The 19030-nt window shown below is 40.2% G+C and overlaps 1 protein-coding gene and 1 long non-coding RNA gene across 3 annotated transcripts in view; one reads left to right on the top strand and one right to left on the bottom strand.

Annotated features, from left to right (window-relative positions):
• The window catches only part of LOC143752200 (RNA-binding protein Musashi homolog 2-like), a 95164-nt gene extending 91697 nt beyond the window's left edge, over positions 1–3467 (top strand). For both annotated transcript variants that reach the window (XM_077245335.1, XM_077245328.1), the window contains exons 8-9: positions 1422–1498; positions 1649–3467. In XM_077245335.1, the coding sequence (XP_077101450.1) occupies positions 1422–1463 (42 nt within the window). In that variant the 3' untranslated portion in view covers positions 1464–1498; positions 1649–3467. The remainder of the gene's footprint in view (positions 1–1421; positions 1499–1648) is intronic.
• Positions 1–19030, bottom strand: part of LOC143752214 (uncharacterized) — an 86762-nt gene that overhangs the window by 38701 nt on the left and 29031 nt on the right. The gene's annotated exons all lie outside the window — the stretch shown is intronic.

The following is a 19030-nucleotide window of genomic DNA, read 5'->3' as shown; positions in this document are numbered from 1 at the left end:
ACACTGTAGTTGTAGCTGAGGTCTGGAAGAGTTTGGTTCGTGTTGTCGACATGTTGAGATGATGTTTTCAGTGCTGAAATACACTTTGCATGCGAAGGATTCACTTCACCAAAGGGTGGAGATTCTATGGAAGCTTGTTTCCGCCACAGAATAAAACATTTTAAAAGATAATTGCGACTTTATTCCACGCAATTCTGACTTTATATCTCTCAATTCTGAGAAATAATGTCGCAATTGCGTGTTATAAAGTCAGAATTGCGAGAGAGAATACTAAGAATTCTGACTTTATATCACGCAATTCTGACTCAGATAATTGCGAGTTTATATCTTGCAATTCTTTTTTCTCAGAATTGCGAGTTATAAAGTTCAATTCTATGGGGGGGAAAAGACTGAATTTTTTCCCTCAGAATAGTTTATATCTCACAATTCTGACTTTATAACACGCAATTGCGACTTTATATCATGCAAATCTGACTTTATATCTCCCAATTGCATATTATAAAGTTAGAATTGCAACATATAAACATGCAATTCTGAGAGAAAAAGTCTGAATTGCGAGTTTACATCTTATAATTCTGACTTTACAACAAGCAATTGCGACTTAATTTCACGCAATTCTGAGAAATAAAGTCAGAATTGCGAGATGTAAACTCACAATTGTGAGATAAAAAGTCGAATTACCTTTTTTATTTTTCATTCTGTGGCGGAAGAAACAAGCTTCCATATTCACACTGGAATTGATCGAGTAAAACCGACACCATCGTTACTGTTCATATCACTGTGTATCAAGCGTTGAGGAAGATCCGGAGCTGAAATTCAGATATGATAATGCGTGTTTAGTTTCCTATCACAACAGACTGAGCCGTCTGACCAATCAGAGAGCAGAGTAGGCTCTCGGAAAATAGGGCTTTAGAGCGACTGAATCTTTAAACTAACCGTTTTCAGACAAATGAGGTGATGTGCAATGTAGATTATGAGTAAAATAGTGGTTTTGACCTTGGATTCATGTAAACCTGTTGTAGGAGAGCTCCAAAATAAAAATAGAAACCTTTCAAATAGCCTACTAGTGCCACTTTAAAAACTAATGGAAATGTTGATCGTGAACAAATCATTTTTATGATGCTTATTCAAATATATCAGATCTAATTTTAAATTTCTAATTTAATTTTAAAAAATCACAAACCTCTGCTGGTGCCTAACTAACCATGTTTTTACTTCATCAGGATGTCTGATCTCAGTGACACTCACTGGCACTTTTATCATTTGTGAATAATTGTTCTCCTGAAGTGGAGTTCTTTATTCTGCACATGAGAGAATGAATCTCAGACAGTTCATAAAAGAGAAATGTGTGAATTATTGTGTGTTAGATTCACACTACATCAATGATTCTGCTCAACATCTTACACATGATCTGCTTCCAGGGTCCTTTGATCGCCACAGCATTTACAAATGGATACCACTGAAAGTGAAGCAAAGATGCAGCGCCGACTCATTGAAGGTATACACATTTCTCTCTTTCAGAAAACTTCATTCTGATTCTTTTATGTAGCCATTCATAGTCTAAAGTATGATTAAAACAATAACACTTAAGGTAGCAAATGTTTGTGGTTTCCTGTTCTATAATGTGTCATCTGTTTTGAATCGCCAGAATTCATCTGGAGGCCCTGGGAAAATGGCCAGAGTCTCTGATTGGTTCGTGTACAGTTGATGTCATAAAGACTTCAATCACTACAGGTTCTGATTTGTGAAAGGACAAGGGGGGGGGACCCAAATAAAGAAGAAAAACATCTCAGAAAACGAAACATCATAACTGCTGTTCCCAGTAATCCAGCCCTCCTGTCACTGCAGGACTCCCTGCTTTTCTTTTGTGTCCCCGTTCTCTATGCTTTTAAATGACTTTTGCTTCTAGAGAAAAATATTTAGATGAATGAATTAATCAGTTGTGATTGTAACGATACTTTTTAGTTTCTTCCTTCTTTTAAGTGTTGTCCGAATCAATTTTGATGCCAGTTAAAAAAAGAATTTTTTTTGCACACTTGGACGGACGCCGCTCTGAAAGACACCACGCCATTCATCCATTTAAAAGAAGAAAAAAAAGAAAATTACTTAATCTTATTAGCTGTTTTTAATTGTGAAGTCTCATTGTTGATCATAATGACCTATTTTTGGGCAATACAGAGGGAGAGGACTCCAATATTTTTATGGTCCTTTTTATATATATCTATATCTATCTATCTATCTGTGTTTGTTGTTGTTGTCATTTAGGGGGGGAAAAGTATACTGTAACATTTGTTTTCAAACATGTTGGTTTCAAATATAAGAGAAAGAAATGTAACTGTAAATATACTTCACTGCATATAACCAGTTCAGGCATATTTTTCTGATGGTGTTTCGAAAAAAAAAAAAAAAATCAGGGTGAAATGAATTGACGTATGATGGTGAGAAAAAAAACTCATTTTTCTAATTAGTGTATACACATGACATGAGCTGAATCATTTTCCAGGTGTGATACCAGCATACTCACGGACGTAACATGAGTTTCAGAAACACCACTCCCGTCCAAAGCACACTGTGTGTAGTGATCAACGAAAGGACGTTTTCATGTGTTCTGCACATTCAGACATTTTTATACTCTTAAGAAAAAAAAAAAAGAAAATTACTATGTTGTCTATTGTTGTTAATGTTGTCTAATAGAGGACGTTCCTCTTGATTTTGGAACCTGTCGTGGACTGTATGTGAACGAAGCGGTTTATTTCACTTTTGACTGAAGCAAACAAACATTTTTAATGAATCATACCTCAGTCCTGTGAGATTTCATTTATTCTGAGTAAAGCAAGTGTACGGAGGAAGCTTTGCACTGTGTACAAAAAGAATGGCGGTTTTCTCTTTGCACATGCTAGCTGTCACGAGTGACCTTACGGAGATTTGATGTATGAAAAATTGTTGCTTTTTATTTTTCTGCCACTGGCGTCCAAAACACAGGTTGAGAAGATGCCAAACGAAAAGCAATCTATTAATGGTGTGCTCCGATTCCATTTCAAGGACATAGTGAACCTTTTATCTGAAATATTGACATATTTTAATATACAGCCTGTTGAAGACACTGAAAGAAAAAAAAAAAAATGTTGACCCGAAACCCAGAGCTGCTGATTTCTTTTTCAAGTTGAAAAGCTGTTTTAGGTCAAACACATATATATAAATATATAAATTGCAAATTTTTAATGTTAAATGATCTGATATGTATATTCTGATGTAAATGTGTCTTTTTCTTTTTCCTGCTGCAGATGTAAACTGTTTTATTTGGTGTAGTCTGGTGGCCAGAGGCACACGCTCTAAACGCCAGAGCCTCGATGATTTATAGAGCCAGTCACGTAATAATATTTAAACAAACGAAGGGAACGGAGCAAGGGAAGAAAACTATTGTAATGTTCAAATGTAAAAAAACAAATCATTAAAAATGAAACCAAGATGTTTGTCCAGTGATTTCAATTTTGATTCAGGTTATTTTTGTGGTGGTGGTTGTTGTTATGACTCCTCCCCCCTCTTCATTTTTCTTTTAAAGTGTCATTTAAAGGCGTAGTGTGTGATTTTTAGCGACATCTAGTGGTGAGGTTACGAATTGCAACCAACAGAAGTTACGGTGGCCGACAGGAAGTGATGTCATCGTCTGAGACAGCAGAGAGTAGCAGTTCAGCAATGAGGTTTCTTTACAAGGATAAATTAAGAAATTGTTTACTTAATTATTTAGTAAAACTATATGTTATTGTGAATATTATTGTTACTTTTTCATCATTGTGTCAGTGTTTTATTCGCTGAACTAAGCTTGCTTCCTTGCACAAAGAGCAACATAGTAACGAAACGCATTTGTCCGTTTAGGGCCACCGTAGAAACATGTTGGCGCATTTCAATGATCGGGAACCCGCGGTGTGTGTAGACAGAAACTGCTCATTCTAAGCTAATACAAATATAACGGTTCATTAAGTAAGGTCTTTATACACCACTGAAAACTTCTTTTTCAAGGTAGTGAGGAAACGCGCTGTGTGTTCGCTGTCGGCTACGCTAGAAACATGACCACACAATATGTCGACCTCCATAGAAGGGGGCGCCCGCGGTTATGGAGATATAAATGTCTCATTCTAAGCTAATAAAAACATAACGGTTCATTATGCAAGGTCTTTATACACCACTGAAAACATAGTTATGGATCTTATATTGCATTTCTGTCAATAGATCCTCAGAAATATTACACATTGCACCTTTAACAGCAGTTTGAGCAAAATGTGAGACCAGAAATCCTTTTTTACCCCATCATCTCTTAGTTACACTGAATACACACGCTTACAATTAAGTAATTAGCTGATTTACACACAGACTTGAGCAGCATAAGTCAGGCGTTATAAAGGAGACTGTGATCTCCATGGGTGCTTTCTGTGATACACAGCAATTGGTGAACATTTTTTGTGCCGTAGCTGGTACTATTTAATAGATTTAAGGTCTTTATTACCTGAAGAGTGCGTGCGGTCCCAGGCTTTTCACTAGTGACTAGAGCTGTGACAGGAACGGCAACAGATTTGAGTTCTTGTTATGCTTTTAAGAGGCCTCTAAAAACAAAAAAATTGATATTACATAATACAGTACATTGTTCGTACCATGCAAGTAAGGTGCCGTGCGCTACCGTTCAAAAGTTTGGGGTAGTACATTTTTTTCTCTTATGATCAATCAAGGCTGCTTTAGTTTTATCAAACAATTGAAAACATTACTACTGCAAAATAACTTTTCTATCTAAAACATTTAATTTATTCCCGTGAATTCTTTCAGCATAATTACTCCAGTCTTCAGTGTCACATGATCCTTCAGAAATCATTCTAATATGATGATTTGCGGCTCAAGAAACATTTATTATTATCAACAACGTTGAAGACAGTTGTGCTGATAATACTTTTGTAGAAACTGTGATAGTTTTTAAGATTCTTTGATGAATAAATCTGGACATTTGAGTTGCCCTGCATTTTAGATGTAACTAAATTTGGACCTGTCCATTGTCGTAGATTTTTGCCTAAACCTGACTTAGGTTGCCTATCGAACACTATCACTTGGTAGTAAGGTCTCTAGTGTTTCGCTAAATAATAGGAAACGCTTCATTTTACTTTACAGTACTTGGAGTACTTACCTAGAAGTACTGGGTAATATACATGGGTTAAGGGTAGGTTCAGGGTTAGTACCTAGTTATTACCCAGTTATTGTAATTACTATAATAAGTACACAGTATGTACATGGGAAACAGGACTGTAAAATGAAGCGTTACTTATACTCATTTGAGTTACCGCTGAACGCGCGAGTTGACACAATCTAACCCCGGCTAAGAGTCGAGCGACGTCTCGTCCCCTATCGAACACTATCACTTGGTAGTAAGGTCTCTAGTGTTTCGCTAAATAACTTGTTCCACTAACTAGCTTACTTCCTGCGCAGGAATAATCGACAAACAGACTCCAGCTAATGTCCTTTAAATGGTTTAATCACGGCCGGGAGAGTCCTCGAGCAGTTCTCCGAGCATCTCTCCCAAGAAGAAGCTTTAAGGTAGGCCGGAGGATCTCAGACAAATCCCATCGAGAATCCCACCCGTAAACACGGATACAACAGTTTTTATAGAATAGGGAGGTATGGCAAAATGACATGAATTTGATTGGTTCTTCATATGCAAACCTTTCTGTTACTATAAACCAAACTTTGTTTTAATGATTACTTCATTGTTAATCTCAAGGTTCTAACCTAGTCATCTGTCTAGTTTCATTTCCCATATGTGACCCTGGATCACAAAACCAGTCTTAAGTAGCACGGGTATATTTGTGGGAATAGCCAACAATACATTTTATGGGTCAAAGTGATCAATATTTCTTTTATGCCAAAAATCATTAGGATATTAAGTAAAGATCATGTTCCATGAAGATATTTTGTAAATTTCCTACCGTAAATGTATAAAACATTTATTTTTGTGAGTGAATGCAGCACAATCGCGAACATAAATGGAAAAATTTAAAGGCGATTTTATCAATGTTTCGATTTTTTTGCACCCTCAGATTCCAGATGTTCAATAGTCGTATCTCGGCCAAATATTGTCCTATTGTCCAAACCATACATCAATGGAAAGTTTATTTATTTAGATTTCATGTGATGTATAAATCTCAATTTAAAAAAAAAAAGACCCATATTACTGGTTTTGTCATCCAGGGTCACATATGTTATTTTTAAACTCAACAGTGGTAGGGCAACAACATTCAAAAACACAGAACAGTACGTTTTAGTACATGGTGTTTTAAAGTGTTGGATAAGGTTAGATTAATATTCAGTTTAAAATTTCCACCACACCATCCCATCAGCTCTGACTCATAAATGGACATCTCCGGGCCGTCCAGCTGTCTAAACTCACTAAGTGGCCTGTGTCTCTGTCACGACCTCCTCGTCCTTGTCTCAACGAGATCTGTCTTTGTGCTGCCACCAGCAGGTCCTCCATCTAATAGAGAAGATGTCATGCTGCTAAAACTCTCCTGAAAACACTTCACTGGTGCTTGAGCACTGGATCTGTCAAGATTCCCAAGCAGGCTGCAGATGTTCAGGCTCATTTATAAACATGCTGATCGATAATTAGTCAACAGACACACTCTTTTATTATCGATGCAGACAGTCGGCGACCTACCTGATGTCGGGTTGGTCATAAGGATTTGGCTTTGGAATTCAGTGCATAACTTTTAAGGTCACTTGTATTGTAATCTGTTTTAAGTCCAAGTCATTGTAAGGGTGCTTTCACACCTGTAGTTCGGGTTCATTTGGTCCGGACTAAGGGCGAAAAATTATACTTTGTATCATTTTCAGGTGTTTTGGTTCCTTTTCACACCACACTGATTTCTCTGGTCCTAATCAGTAGATGAAACGAACCAAAATACAGTCACGTGACAACATCCACATCACTCATTGGCCAGATTTGTCTTGAACATATTTCCACCACTGCACTTCGATTGGTCAGAATTAACGTGCGGGAAAATTCCAACAGATCTCCCGGAAGTAAACGAAGAGGAAAATCCGGCAGACATGCAGAGAACACATTAAAACGACTGAAAACGCGGATCACGTGACCAATCACCAAGACTGGGTGTGCGCGTGCCGGTGTAAACAGGAATCAGATCGACTATTCCTCAGATTTCGCTGAGGTTGACAAGTGCCGATCTGGACATTCAAAAGTTTTTGCACCATTCTTCAGGAACTACAACTTCAGTGGTAAAATTATCCCACCATGCGCTGGTTCTTCCCGGCTTAACCCAAAACCGACGCTCCATGTACGGTCGATACCGCCGCTGCACACGGGAACTGTCACAGATCGCTGGAATAATAGCTTGCCTCCGGCACATGTAGGCAGTTAATTTACTTGCACTAGCGTAACTGGTAGTCCAGGCTGTTGTTGTGCGTTTTCTTCCATTGTATGACACCCAATCAGAGAGCTGAGCGTGAGCCTCTGCGTCATCGTTTCTAAAGTCCTCCGTTTTGACCCGTCTACACTAAAACGCCCTCCGGAGATTCAAAACGCAAAACGGGGTCGGCAGCGCTTCTAAACTTCTCCGTTTTAGATCTTCGTTTTTGCAGTTTTCTGGACGGGAGGTGCAAACGTAGCAAAAGGCTTGCTTTTTTAAACTAAAACGTAGTAGTGTGGATGGGGCCTTAGGCCCAGTTTACACCTGGTATTAAGATGTGTTTTGGTCGATCGGACCAAAAGTCGATGAGGCTAAATATAGGTGTAAACAGCCCCTAAAACTTTGAGCTTGTCCACTTTCAACCACTTACAGAGGTAGTAATCTTGTTACATTTATGCATATGAATACGGCAATCCCACTCCGATCCCGACCAAAACAATCGCTCCGAGATCGCCTAAATGAGGTGGTCTCGGCCCGATTGAAAACGAACTTAAGGTTTGTAAGCAATCCGACACAAAGGACCAGCCAACTAAGCCGTATCATAATTCATGTGCAAGAAGCAGTGTCTGATTCTGAGAGTGTTTATGGCTGAAAACCAAATAGCGCTTTTTTATCTGAGTAAAACCTCTTCTTCGTGCTTTGCAAGACGAAGCTTGCTGTCCTGACGAAGCCTAACTGCTTTATAAATGTAATATATATTTAATTAGTCAGTCAGAGCTGGAATCAAGGCTACATTCCAAGTGTTTGCGTGTATCCTGACAGTTATAAACAAAGCCAGCGGAGCGAATTGTCTCTATCCATCTTGATGGATGACGCAGAGGAATGAAAACAGTTGAACTCTGACCAATAAGAGGACAGTTTTATATACATGTGACTTTCATAAACACATTTTGGTACGCTTTTAAATGTTGCCTTGTGAAAGCGAACCGAACCAGGAAGAAACCCCACCATAGGGTGCTTCTCATTTCTTATTTGTGCATCCTCGTTTCCTTTCCTCGCTTCCTTTCCTCGCGTCTCAGCTCCTCCCCCTGTAGGTTGTGAGGAAAGGCTGCGAGGAAAGAAAATGAGGACGGAGGAATCGAATGAAAGCTTTTTTATACATTGGGATACTTGATCACTCGAGCGTCACTTCACAGCGTCATCAGCAGCGCTCAAAGGTTCTGCCCTCATGTTGTTGAAGTTTAAGAAATTCATAATAAATAATAATAAAGCAAGATACCCTGTTGAAATATGTGTGATGTGTGGTTTATTTAAACTGCAAAAGTAAGTATACATTAAAACGATTGTGATCGATGTGAAGGGGGAGGAGAATGTATACGTGCGTCACGTTAAGTCAATAAAACACTTCCACATGGGTTACTTTTGGCGTATGGTTGGAGAGACGGCGCTCACAGAAGCCACATGCAAACTTTCTTTCTCAATTGGCTCATTTTGGCTTTCATGGGGTCTATAATAACATTTTCTACCTCATGAATTTTGCTGAATATGAAATGAATATCTTCATAAATGGATATTAAGGCTTTAGCTGTGCTTAGCCGCTGTGGAGTATAATAGAAACCCACATTTTGCTTAAGCCGAACAATAACTCCCGGCAAATAATCCATCGAGGTATAAAACCTAATGCCGCACATATCTTTATTAGTTTCAGAAATATTTCCTCTGATCGATAGATAAAAACTACATGGTTCTCATATATATGCTGTCAAACGAACCTTATTAAAGTTTCATCTTTTTAGAGTTCACCAAAATAGCTGAACGGTATTAACTACAAATGTGGCGCAAGCAAGCCTATAGAATCATTCATCTAGACGAGATGACAGGTCAAATATATGATTCTGTCAGAGATATAGATCATTCATCCCGCTACGAGCTCTTTATTACTGTACGGTCTAATAATATAATTCAAACCGCAAAGGGGGTTGATGAGATTTAATCTCGAATATATGAGACAACAAATATCCTGCCTTCATTAAAAGCTAAATGTTTTGATGCCATGTTTACTAATACTTCCCATTCGGTTTTTTCTTGCAATGACACTCAGTCAGCAAAAAATGCTAATCTGCTTTTCATTGATTGTGTTTAGATGCTAAAATAAGATGCGCTCATAACAAAATCGAACGACTTTTGCATCACATAATGTAATTTATGAGAATATGCATATGCTGCGAAAAACAATTCCACATTAATGAACTGCTGTGTTTCTAATAAATACGTTTTTTTTATTTTATTTTTTTTATTTAGAGAAACAGGGACAGCGTACAATAAACATTAACCTCAAGGGGAGAGATGCATAGTACCAGGTTTTAGCTCAAGAGCTAATTTCCACCCGTAGTCCCTGGGCAGGCTGATGTTATAATAAAATACATAATACATCATACATAGCCTACATGAATAATGAAATTTACATTGATCAAATAAATAATTGCTAACTTGCCACATTAAAATTATTATTAAAAGTTATTATTAATCACACCAATAGAAATCGCCAAAAGAGTTAATAAAGGCCAATATCTTATCCTACTTTTTCAGTCTTGAAACTTTCTCTCTCCATTACTGTATTTCTCCGTGAGCTCGTGGTGAGACGGTGTCGACGGGCCCGCAGTGCTGAGATTTGCATATGCAGGTGTCATGAGTGTCACGAGACGGGTTTCAGCTCTCAGCGTGGTCCTGGTCCTGCAGTGTGCACTTAACAGCACATATAAACTAGCGGGATAGCCTACTAATGCACATTCTCGAGGGAGTTCAAGCAGTGTTGGCCCGCCAGGAGCTCGTCTTTAGCGGTGTGTCCCATTCAGCGTGAATATTCATGATGCACTTTACCGTGAGATCAGCTGCGGCTGTGGCGTGTTTACGAGTGTTTCCCGCGGTAAAGGTGCGTGGGAGAAGAGCAGACCTTGCCGCAACTCAGCTCTCGTTAGCAGTAATTAAGCGTCAGTCTGAAGCTCAGGCTTAATTGGCAATTAACGATATGTTTGATAAGGGTGAGTGTGTCGGTTCTATGTTTAGAATACATTAAGGTAAATAAGCACTCAGAGTGCACGACACCGTCCTCGACAGAGACGCTCATCATATAAACAAACTAGGAAAGCATATTGCTAGTACACTTGCTTTAGCATAGAGTGAGTATCTGTAACAGTAATCGGGCAAAACCTTGGTCAGAACTCACACAGTCCTCAAGTCATCTTCATTTATATAGCGCTTTTAACAATGTAGATTGTTTCAAAGCTGCTTTACAGTGATAATAGGAAATCCAAGTAACAGATTGTTTTGGCTTTACAGCAGCTCTAGAATAAAGTTATTGTCCAGCTAAAGTTAGTTTTAATTGATTCACTTCCGTCGCAACGATAATTAGTTATTAACTTAGGGGCCGCTAACACGACACCGTTTTCACAGAAAACTCTTAAGTTCTCTCTACGCAAACTTTAAAAACGCGAACCCATGAGAACACTGATGGCATCCACATGCGTATCAAGAGTTCATTCTATAGGTATGTGCGTTTGAATTATATTTGCGCAGGCATGTAGTCCTTCCCTACGTAACCAACCCTCAACAAACTACTTGTCTGGCCTTAAAATTTATAATACAGAATTGTATTGTTTCGCAAAGCATACTGAGTAGCCGACAGCTGTGTTTAAGGACGGTCACCGTGATTTTGCCAAGACAGAAATGTTCCTGGATCAACATATTCTGTTACAAGGGCCAAGAGGTTGAAATATTCCCCTACGAAATGGAACAACCCTTCATGAACCCGATACGTCATCAGTCGTTGATGATCGCTCTGACCTTACGGAAGCGATGAGTTTTTACAGGATTTCTCCATGACAACGACTGGCAATGAGTGCCACTGCTCTTAACTTTGAGGAAACATGATGATTATAACGTTTCTTCCTCCAAATGTATGTCTTTTCTGTTTCGTAAAGGTAATTTATTATACAATTTCTTAATTTAAATGACTATATTATTATTATAAGAGTAAATAAAGTGCATGGTGGTGTCATCTGGGGCTAAATTTAAATGTTTAACCGTTTGCGAAGCCATCTCGCCGGTGATTTGCGATGCATTCTGCAAACTTTCTCGTAGCCCTTCAGAGTGTGTCTCTGAAAAATCTCTGTTTCGAGGGCCATGTAGCCCTACCCCTCTATCGCAACAAGAATCGGGACACCCCTAGTCGAGAACGGAGGGGAAGGGCCTAAGGGTGAATTATTGAGCCTCGGTGAAATCACGTTCACCGTTTCGGTCCATAAGCCTAAATTCAATCTGAAAATGAACAAAAGTCTTACGGGTTTGGAACGACATGAGGGCTGAATTTTTATATTCTAAAAATACATGATTATCTATTACATATAAACATTTTACATATACACATTAAAAGAGATAGTTCACCCAAAAATGAAAATTAGCCCATGATTTACTCACCCCGAAGTCATCCTATGTGTATATGACATTCTTGTTTCAGAAAGAAGAATGTCATACACACCTGATGGCTTCAGGGTGAGTAAATCATGGGCTAATTTTCATTTTTGGGTGAACTATCCCTTTAATATCAAGAAACTGCAGTTGATTTTGCTTCTAGTTTGAATGGAAGGTCAAGTCTAGCTCACTGCATTGTGGGATACACTATTTACACTGGTTACAAGCGGCACGTTTTTGCAAATAGTGCATCATCTTATCCACGCATACAGAAAGCAGTATGTGCACAGTAAACATACTTCATACTCTCTCAAAAAATAGCTTTAGTCATTCTGAGCATACCCAGCGATGAGATCATTTCCTCCTCGTGCAGGCATAGGAAGTGTTGAAGTAGATCAGCTATGGAGGGGGCCGTCTCACCGTGAGCTAATTGACATGACATATTGACAGGCACTCTTCTGCGTCTGGGGACTCCGGCGCCTGCACAGCCTTCCACATCTCTAATAATCACTGATTAAAAAGCAGTTAAGAGCCTGTGAAGACCAAAATGTGCATTAACCAAACGACCTTCTGGGAGGGAAAAACAGCCGCGCCGGTGGAGAGAAGTTCTCCGGGAAGATGTCTCCCCTCTCCCAAACCATGGCACGGTTATCAAAAGATGAGATGTTTGGAAAATGTGTTTTCGCTAATATCCTCTTTTTGCCTAGATTCACATTATATCATTATATCTTTATTGAGTTGACAGGTTTGTTTATGAGCGGTTTCTTTGGCTAAGCAGCTTCGCAGTGCTGCCAAACTTCTGAAATAACCTTTGAGTTCTGGCTGATCTAATATAATTACATTGTTGCAGTTCATCCTTGACCCCATTCCAATGAAATAATTAAGGTCTCATAGCAGTTTAATTTGAAAAAGTTATGCTCTCTCCAAAGCTTTTACGCTCACTGGGGAATCTGTTGTCAGATCGGTTATTATAACAGCTTCCATTTAAACTCTAAATGCAATTTTCATAAAATAAAAAAAGTGATATAAATTGGTTTGGCAATTATTTTGGTGCCACTAGTGGAGCAGAAATGACACTACAGTTTAAAAGAATGCATCCCTGTTGAGAGGATTGTCTTTGACCAGCATGCTAGTTAATGCTTTCCTATCTCTTTTATGTTCTATGACGCTATGCTGAACTTCCAAAGCAAGCTTCAGCTCGTTCATTACTGTTATCAGCCTGAACGATTTCTCTCATCCCAATCAATAGTTTCCTCGGAGCAAACGCGACTGAGGAACACACACGGGAAGCTGCGAGAGCATCAATCACGCCATCCTGACTACAGAAAGTTCAAATCAGCCCTGAAGCAGAAGCGCTCCTCACTCTCACAACCATATAAACGCTTCAGGAGCAACCCTGATCCTTATTCTATTGTGTGGGATTTTATTGAGACCTATATTGGCATTACTGTGTTCATTTAAGCTTTTTAAGGATGTGCAAAAATAGTTCAGTGTTCAATCTTAATGAAGCCCTTTACTATTAGGGTCCACAAAACCCCAATCCCAACACTTTGCGGGGTTTAGTTCCAGTTTTGGGTAAGTTACTCAAAAAAAGTAATACACTACAAATGACTAATTACAACTTTAAAATTGTGATTTGATTACATTACTGATTACTGCATGTAAAAAGTAATCAGATTACTAATTACTTTGTTAAGTTACTTTGAAAACCTATTAAAACTACAAGAATACACTACAAAGTGAAACTCAGTTCTCTTACGAGAGTATCTCTCATACTGCGTAATATCTTACGCTATGGGGAAATCCCCTTTTCCACGAGATATTGAAGCCAAAAATTATCCTTAATTTTTAATCAATGTAAAACGCTTTGCGACAGCATGCAGACATAGGCAAGGCAGCTTGCGTGCCTATTGGCTGACCTGTGGCAAAAGCAGCAGCCTATCGACAGAGGCCCTGCGAGACATGACACCCAATGGGGGCACTTCGCGCCCATATACATCACGTCCCGCCAGAATAGGCGTGGCCTTGGCCTATACATACAGATCGATAGGCTGATACAAACTGATTTTCATCTCTTCAGCGAAGCATCTGCATCTCTGGATCCGGAGTGAGAAGCCGCGCTGTCTTAGGAAAAGCATACAGCGGGTACGGCGGCTAAAGGCGGCGATGCCAGCGACTTCAGACTCAAAGGCTCGTCAAAACGAGCCTTTGAGTCTGAAGTCGCTGGCATCGCCGCCTTTAGCCGCCGTACCTGCTCCGCTTTCCGGCATCATATCCTTTCATTACAAGTGTGTGTGTGTGTGTTCGCCGCTGCGACACACTTTTTTCACTGTTTCTGTCCCTTCTGAAAGAGCTGCGTCTTTTTCGTGTCGAGCCACACTCAGTGAAGAGGATCGCCATGTCATCTGCGTTTCCTGCCTGGGTGAGGATCATGCGGCTCTCGCTCTCGTCGACGGCGGATGCCATCACTGTGAGCTACTGCCTATGGTGACTCTGAGGACTCGCCTGGCATCTTTCTCAGAGCCTGCACATCAACCCGCTGCAGCGCCGCGCCGTAAAAAGCGCCGTGCCCAGCGCGGCCCCGAGCCTTCTCCTGCCCGCCAAAGCTCGCTGGTTCGCCCGCCAGCTTCGCCGGCATCGCTCGAGTCCCGCCACGTCCCTCGAGTCTGCCGCCGCTTCCGCCATTGAGGTCGACTAAACAGCCCCGAGCCTTCTCCAGCCCGTGATAGCTCGCCGATTCACCCGCCAGTTTTACCAGCTTCACTCGAGTCACTCACTGACGGACAACGGCCGCCGCACGCCGCCGCTTCCGCCATTAATGACGACGAGATAGCTGCATCTGTAGAGAAGGCCAGCTGCTCTATCCTGGCGTCGGACAGTGAGGATTGGGCGAGCTCTGTGGACCTCCCCCCTTCTGCCCGCGAGTCGTCAGGGAAACGGGCCAGCATCAAAACCGCGGATAGCTTTCTTTACGTTATAAGAAAGCTACCCCGCCCCCCGTGGGCATACGTCACCAGCGAAATGAGGAAAGAGTGTATTTTTAGTCCCGCCGAGGCCAGACCAATCTCCATTTCTCAAACATTTCTCAGCTCCTCTTAGTTTGAGCGGCTGAAAATGTCAATATTGCAGCAATGAGCCTGTTGTATAACACGCACGACTGCAAACAAACGGCAACACACACAAAACTGTGATGACGCTCTCTTATGTGCTCGAGCTATTTTAAGCTTTTGTCGTTTCCCCCTGTGGCTCAGTGGCGAAACTCAAAGCCTTCGCACGGGAGACCTGTGTTCGATCCCAGCTCTCGCAACAGATAAAATTTAGTTTCGCCGCAGCCAGACTTGCACCGAAACTTTTCGTTCGTTCAGTTCCAAGAAAATGTGACTGTTCCAGTGTATTTTGCAGTAAACAAGCCGGTACCAGAGCATGTGAGCGTAGCGGAGCGGGGAGCGGAGCGGTAATACTTCCTCCTGAGCGGAGAGCGCCTTTCTGAAGATTCCGCTCGCTCCGTCCGCTCAGCGCCGCTCGCTCTACTCAGAATGCCCTATTGTTATTTGGTAGTTAGAGAATCGGTGAATGAGCTAAAGCAATAGTGCGTTGGTTATGGAGTTCAAATATTGTTTTAAGGAAGTTGAAGCTGAATAACCCATACTGTTACCCAGTTCAGGCTGAACAAGTTCACCCTGTCTGTGTGAAACACTGTTAACATAACTAGCTCCTGTAGGATGCTATTTCATGGGGAATGATGCTTGCAGCCTCTCTTCCCGACTCTCTGTGAGTCTATGGTGATTATGCACTATATGAGCCCCGGGCTACTGCCCTTGGGACTTTAGTGTCGGATCCCAGTACGCACGGCGTGTTGCTTTGTGTTCCCCATAGCGTAAGATATTATGCAGTACGAGAGATACTCTCGTAAGAGAACGTACTCGGTTACTAACGTAACCTCGGTTCTCTCTAGAGAGGGAACGAGTACTGCGTATCTTGCCGTGTATACTACAGCTTGGTTCGCTTCAGCGATGAAAACCAGTTTGTATCAGCCTATCGATCTGTATTTATAGGCCAAGGCCACGCCTATTCTGGCGGGACGTGACGTATATGGGCGCGAAGTGCCCCCATTGGGTGTCATGTCTCGCAGGGCCTCTGTCGATAGCCTGCTGCTTTTGCCACAGGTCAGCCAATAGGCACGCAAGCTGCCTTGCCTATGTCTGCATGCTGTCGCAAAGCGTTTTACATTGATTAAAAATTAAGGATAATTTTTGGCTTCAATATCTCGTGGAAAAGAGGTTTTCCCCATAGCATAAGTTATTACGCAGTACTCGTTCCCTCTCTAGAGAGAACCGAGGTTACGTTAGTAACCGAGTACGTTCTTTCCGTAATTTAATAATGCAGATATCCCAAGTCTCCCGGAAGTTCCGGGAGTCTCCCGCATATTGATACCGTCTCCCTGATACCCGGAAAATAGTTCAAATCTCCCGGAATCTAGAGCAACTTTGTAACGCGTTATACCCAAATCTGTTCAGTTCACATAGGAATCATTTGTTTGTTCAAAAACAGCTGGATGAAAATGTCTTAAAACCTAACGCGTATGGCAGAGGATACCACTAAAACATTACATTTGTACATAGAACAACAACAACAACAAAATATTCCAAGCTGAAAAAAAAGGACATACAATGCCTTTTACAGATATTCAAAACAATGAACATGCTATAACGGTAAATAGCAAAACTATCACATTTAGTAATTTTCTTAAAATACTAACATTCAAAGGTCTTAAATGTTTACAAAAGTGCCACTTTGATGGCTGTAGCATATCAAAATAATAAATATACAGTATATCTAACTCATTAGTACGGTTGTTGGATGTTCATTGTGCCCATTCCTACGGGTTTCTTTACTGTTTTTCAGATCTGTATAATCTCTCACACACACACACACACACTCACAGACAGGCTCCCGTGCAACCATGTGTCCTCTATTCAACCTTCATACATAAACCACAGGAAACGCATTGAGCTGGGGAATACCGTGGGAGTGCTGATTTCTAAAATCAGCCTTTAAAAGGAGCTTATTTTAATTCTTTATTTGAGGAAAGAAAATAGCTTGGGAGTTCTGCATGTTTGAATATGCAGCATCAGCAAAGCTCACTGTCCCCCATTCCAGACGCTCTCAAAGCCCCGTTTCATGCCTTAAAGCAGCAAATATATATATATAAATAAATAAAACCCTTGATAAAATGACAAGCTTTTTGTTGGAGCTGTCACCTCGGCTACATGTGCCAAAAACAATCAGCATATCAGATGTCCAGAATGAAATCCCGGCAGTGGACAGCTGACCAAGCCAGATGAATCTTCACTTTTCTATTATGTCTCTTTTCAAAAACACTGAATCGATCAAACGCGACACAATGGCAGTGTCAGCAATTTGCTAAGAAACATTTTGACAATAGGTTCCTTTTCCAGTTGCATTCAGAGATGTACGCGCAATTTAATACCCACAAACAATCTGCACTGTGAATGGATCCACAGATATTTCTTTTTTATTATTATTATTGCATGCCTCATTATTGTTCATGAGCAATGAAAAAGCAGTCAATGGCCCATATCACTCAAAATATATTATCAAACTGTGTCATCCTGTCCCATGGTGTGAGTTTAATTAATTCCAGCTATGAAAAACAGTATCCCCCTGTTTGGTCAGAGGTGATTATGAAAGTGCAGATTTAATTTTCTGAAGACAACTCCTCGACTCTTGCATACACAAACACATTACCAGGAATACTACAAATGTTGCAACAACACCAAACTAAATATCAGGTAATAAATTAGGCTATGATAAAAAATAAAATAAAAACAGTGTAAAAAAAAGAACTATAGATAAATTATTAAAAAATATACAAATACTTTGTCATCTAGCGTGTTGTCGAGAGGCCTGGGAGAATTTAGGAGTGCTCAATACAATGGAGTGGATATGCAACATATACTGGTGCTAAAAACAAAAGAAAAAATGCTATGAGCAGCACAACTGGCACTAAACAATGCCTAGTGGCACATCCACAAAAACATCAGCATGCATGTCTCACCTCAGACATGTTCAAGCATTTGCACAATATATGCAGAATGCAACATTCCTCCCCAAACATGCTCAGACAATGGTTTAAATCTACAAGTTTCCCGCCAAATACTAGTGGGACGAACCATTGTCACGGGGATGGAACCTTTCCCTGTAACAATCATCACTGAATTCCACACCAAAACATTGGCACCTAAATAATATAACTGATGTTCAATAACTCATTTCTGACATGCAGTAATCATAATGCAAACACGCATAACATACAACCACAAACTCAAATATTTAACACCTCGTAGCACTCATGTCTCTCTCCATCTTGAAAAATGGTACGTTCTGGCTATGCACAAACTTGCACAACAAAGAAATAATTTAAAACAAACAATGGCTCTCTATTATCAGCCAAAACATTAACACGTTGAACACTTGATGTTGGTATTTTCCATCCACATATAGGCTACATTGTCAACATACAATACGTAAACTATTCCTGCAATCAGCACACCAAGTAAATTCAAAATACCACTAGGCTGGCACTCTAGTGATGATGTCATTGACCTGGTTCATCATCACTTAAACTAAATTTAAAAAAAAAATGAATACGTGTTAAAATTATACACGGAGAGTAACAAAGTACATTTACTTGAGTTCTGTACTTAAAGTACTCTTTTTGAGTATCTGTACTTTACTTGAGTATAATTTTTTCTGGAAACTTTTTAACTCACTACAGTTGAAAGACAAATATTGTACTTTTTACGCACAACAATTTTGTCAAGGTCCTTAAGTAGAAAGTAGTAACGTCAGTCAGGGGATGCATTTTGGTTGGTAATGAAAGTCGGGTTGATATCAGAAGCCGACGTCAGTTTGACGTCAGAACCCAACGTCATACTTCATTCATACTAAAAGCCAAACAACTTTAAATAGGGCACTATTTGAGGGAACAGCCATTTGTGTGTCCGAAACCATTGTAGACGTTATTGAGTGCACTTATTCAATCTCACAATCAATCCCACTACTGGAACTGTGTTCTAGAAATTAATTTGATATTGATATGAGGGTAGGTAGGAAGGCATAGATTCAGAGGCGTA

Source organism: Siphateles boraxobius, unplaced genomic scaffold (assembly GCF_051911475.1).
Source record: "Siphateles boraxobius isolate OS27281-9 unplaced genomic scaffold, OSU_SipBor_1 101, whole genome shotgun sequence".
In the NCBI taxonomy this organism is placed as follows: domain Eukaryota; kingdom Metazoa; phylum Chordata; class Actinopteri; order Cypriniformes; family Leuciscidae; genus Siphateles; species Siphateles boraxobius.
Note: the sequence above shows the minus strand (reverse complement) of the source record. Positions and strands in the feature narration are given on the sequence as shown.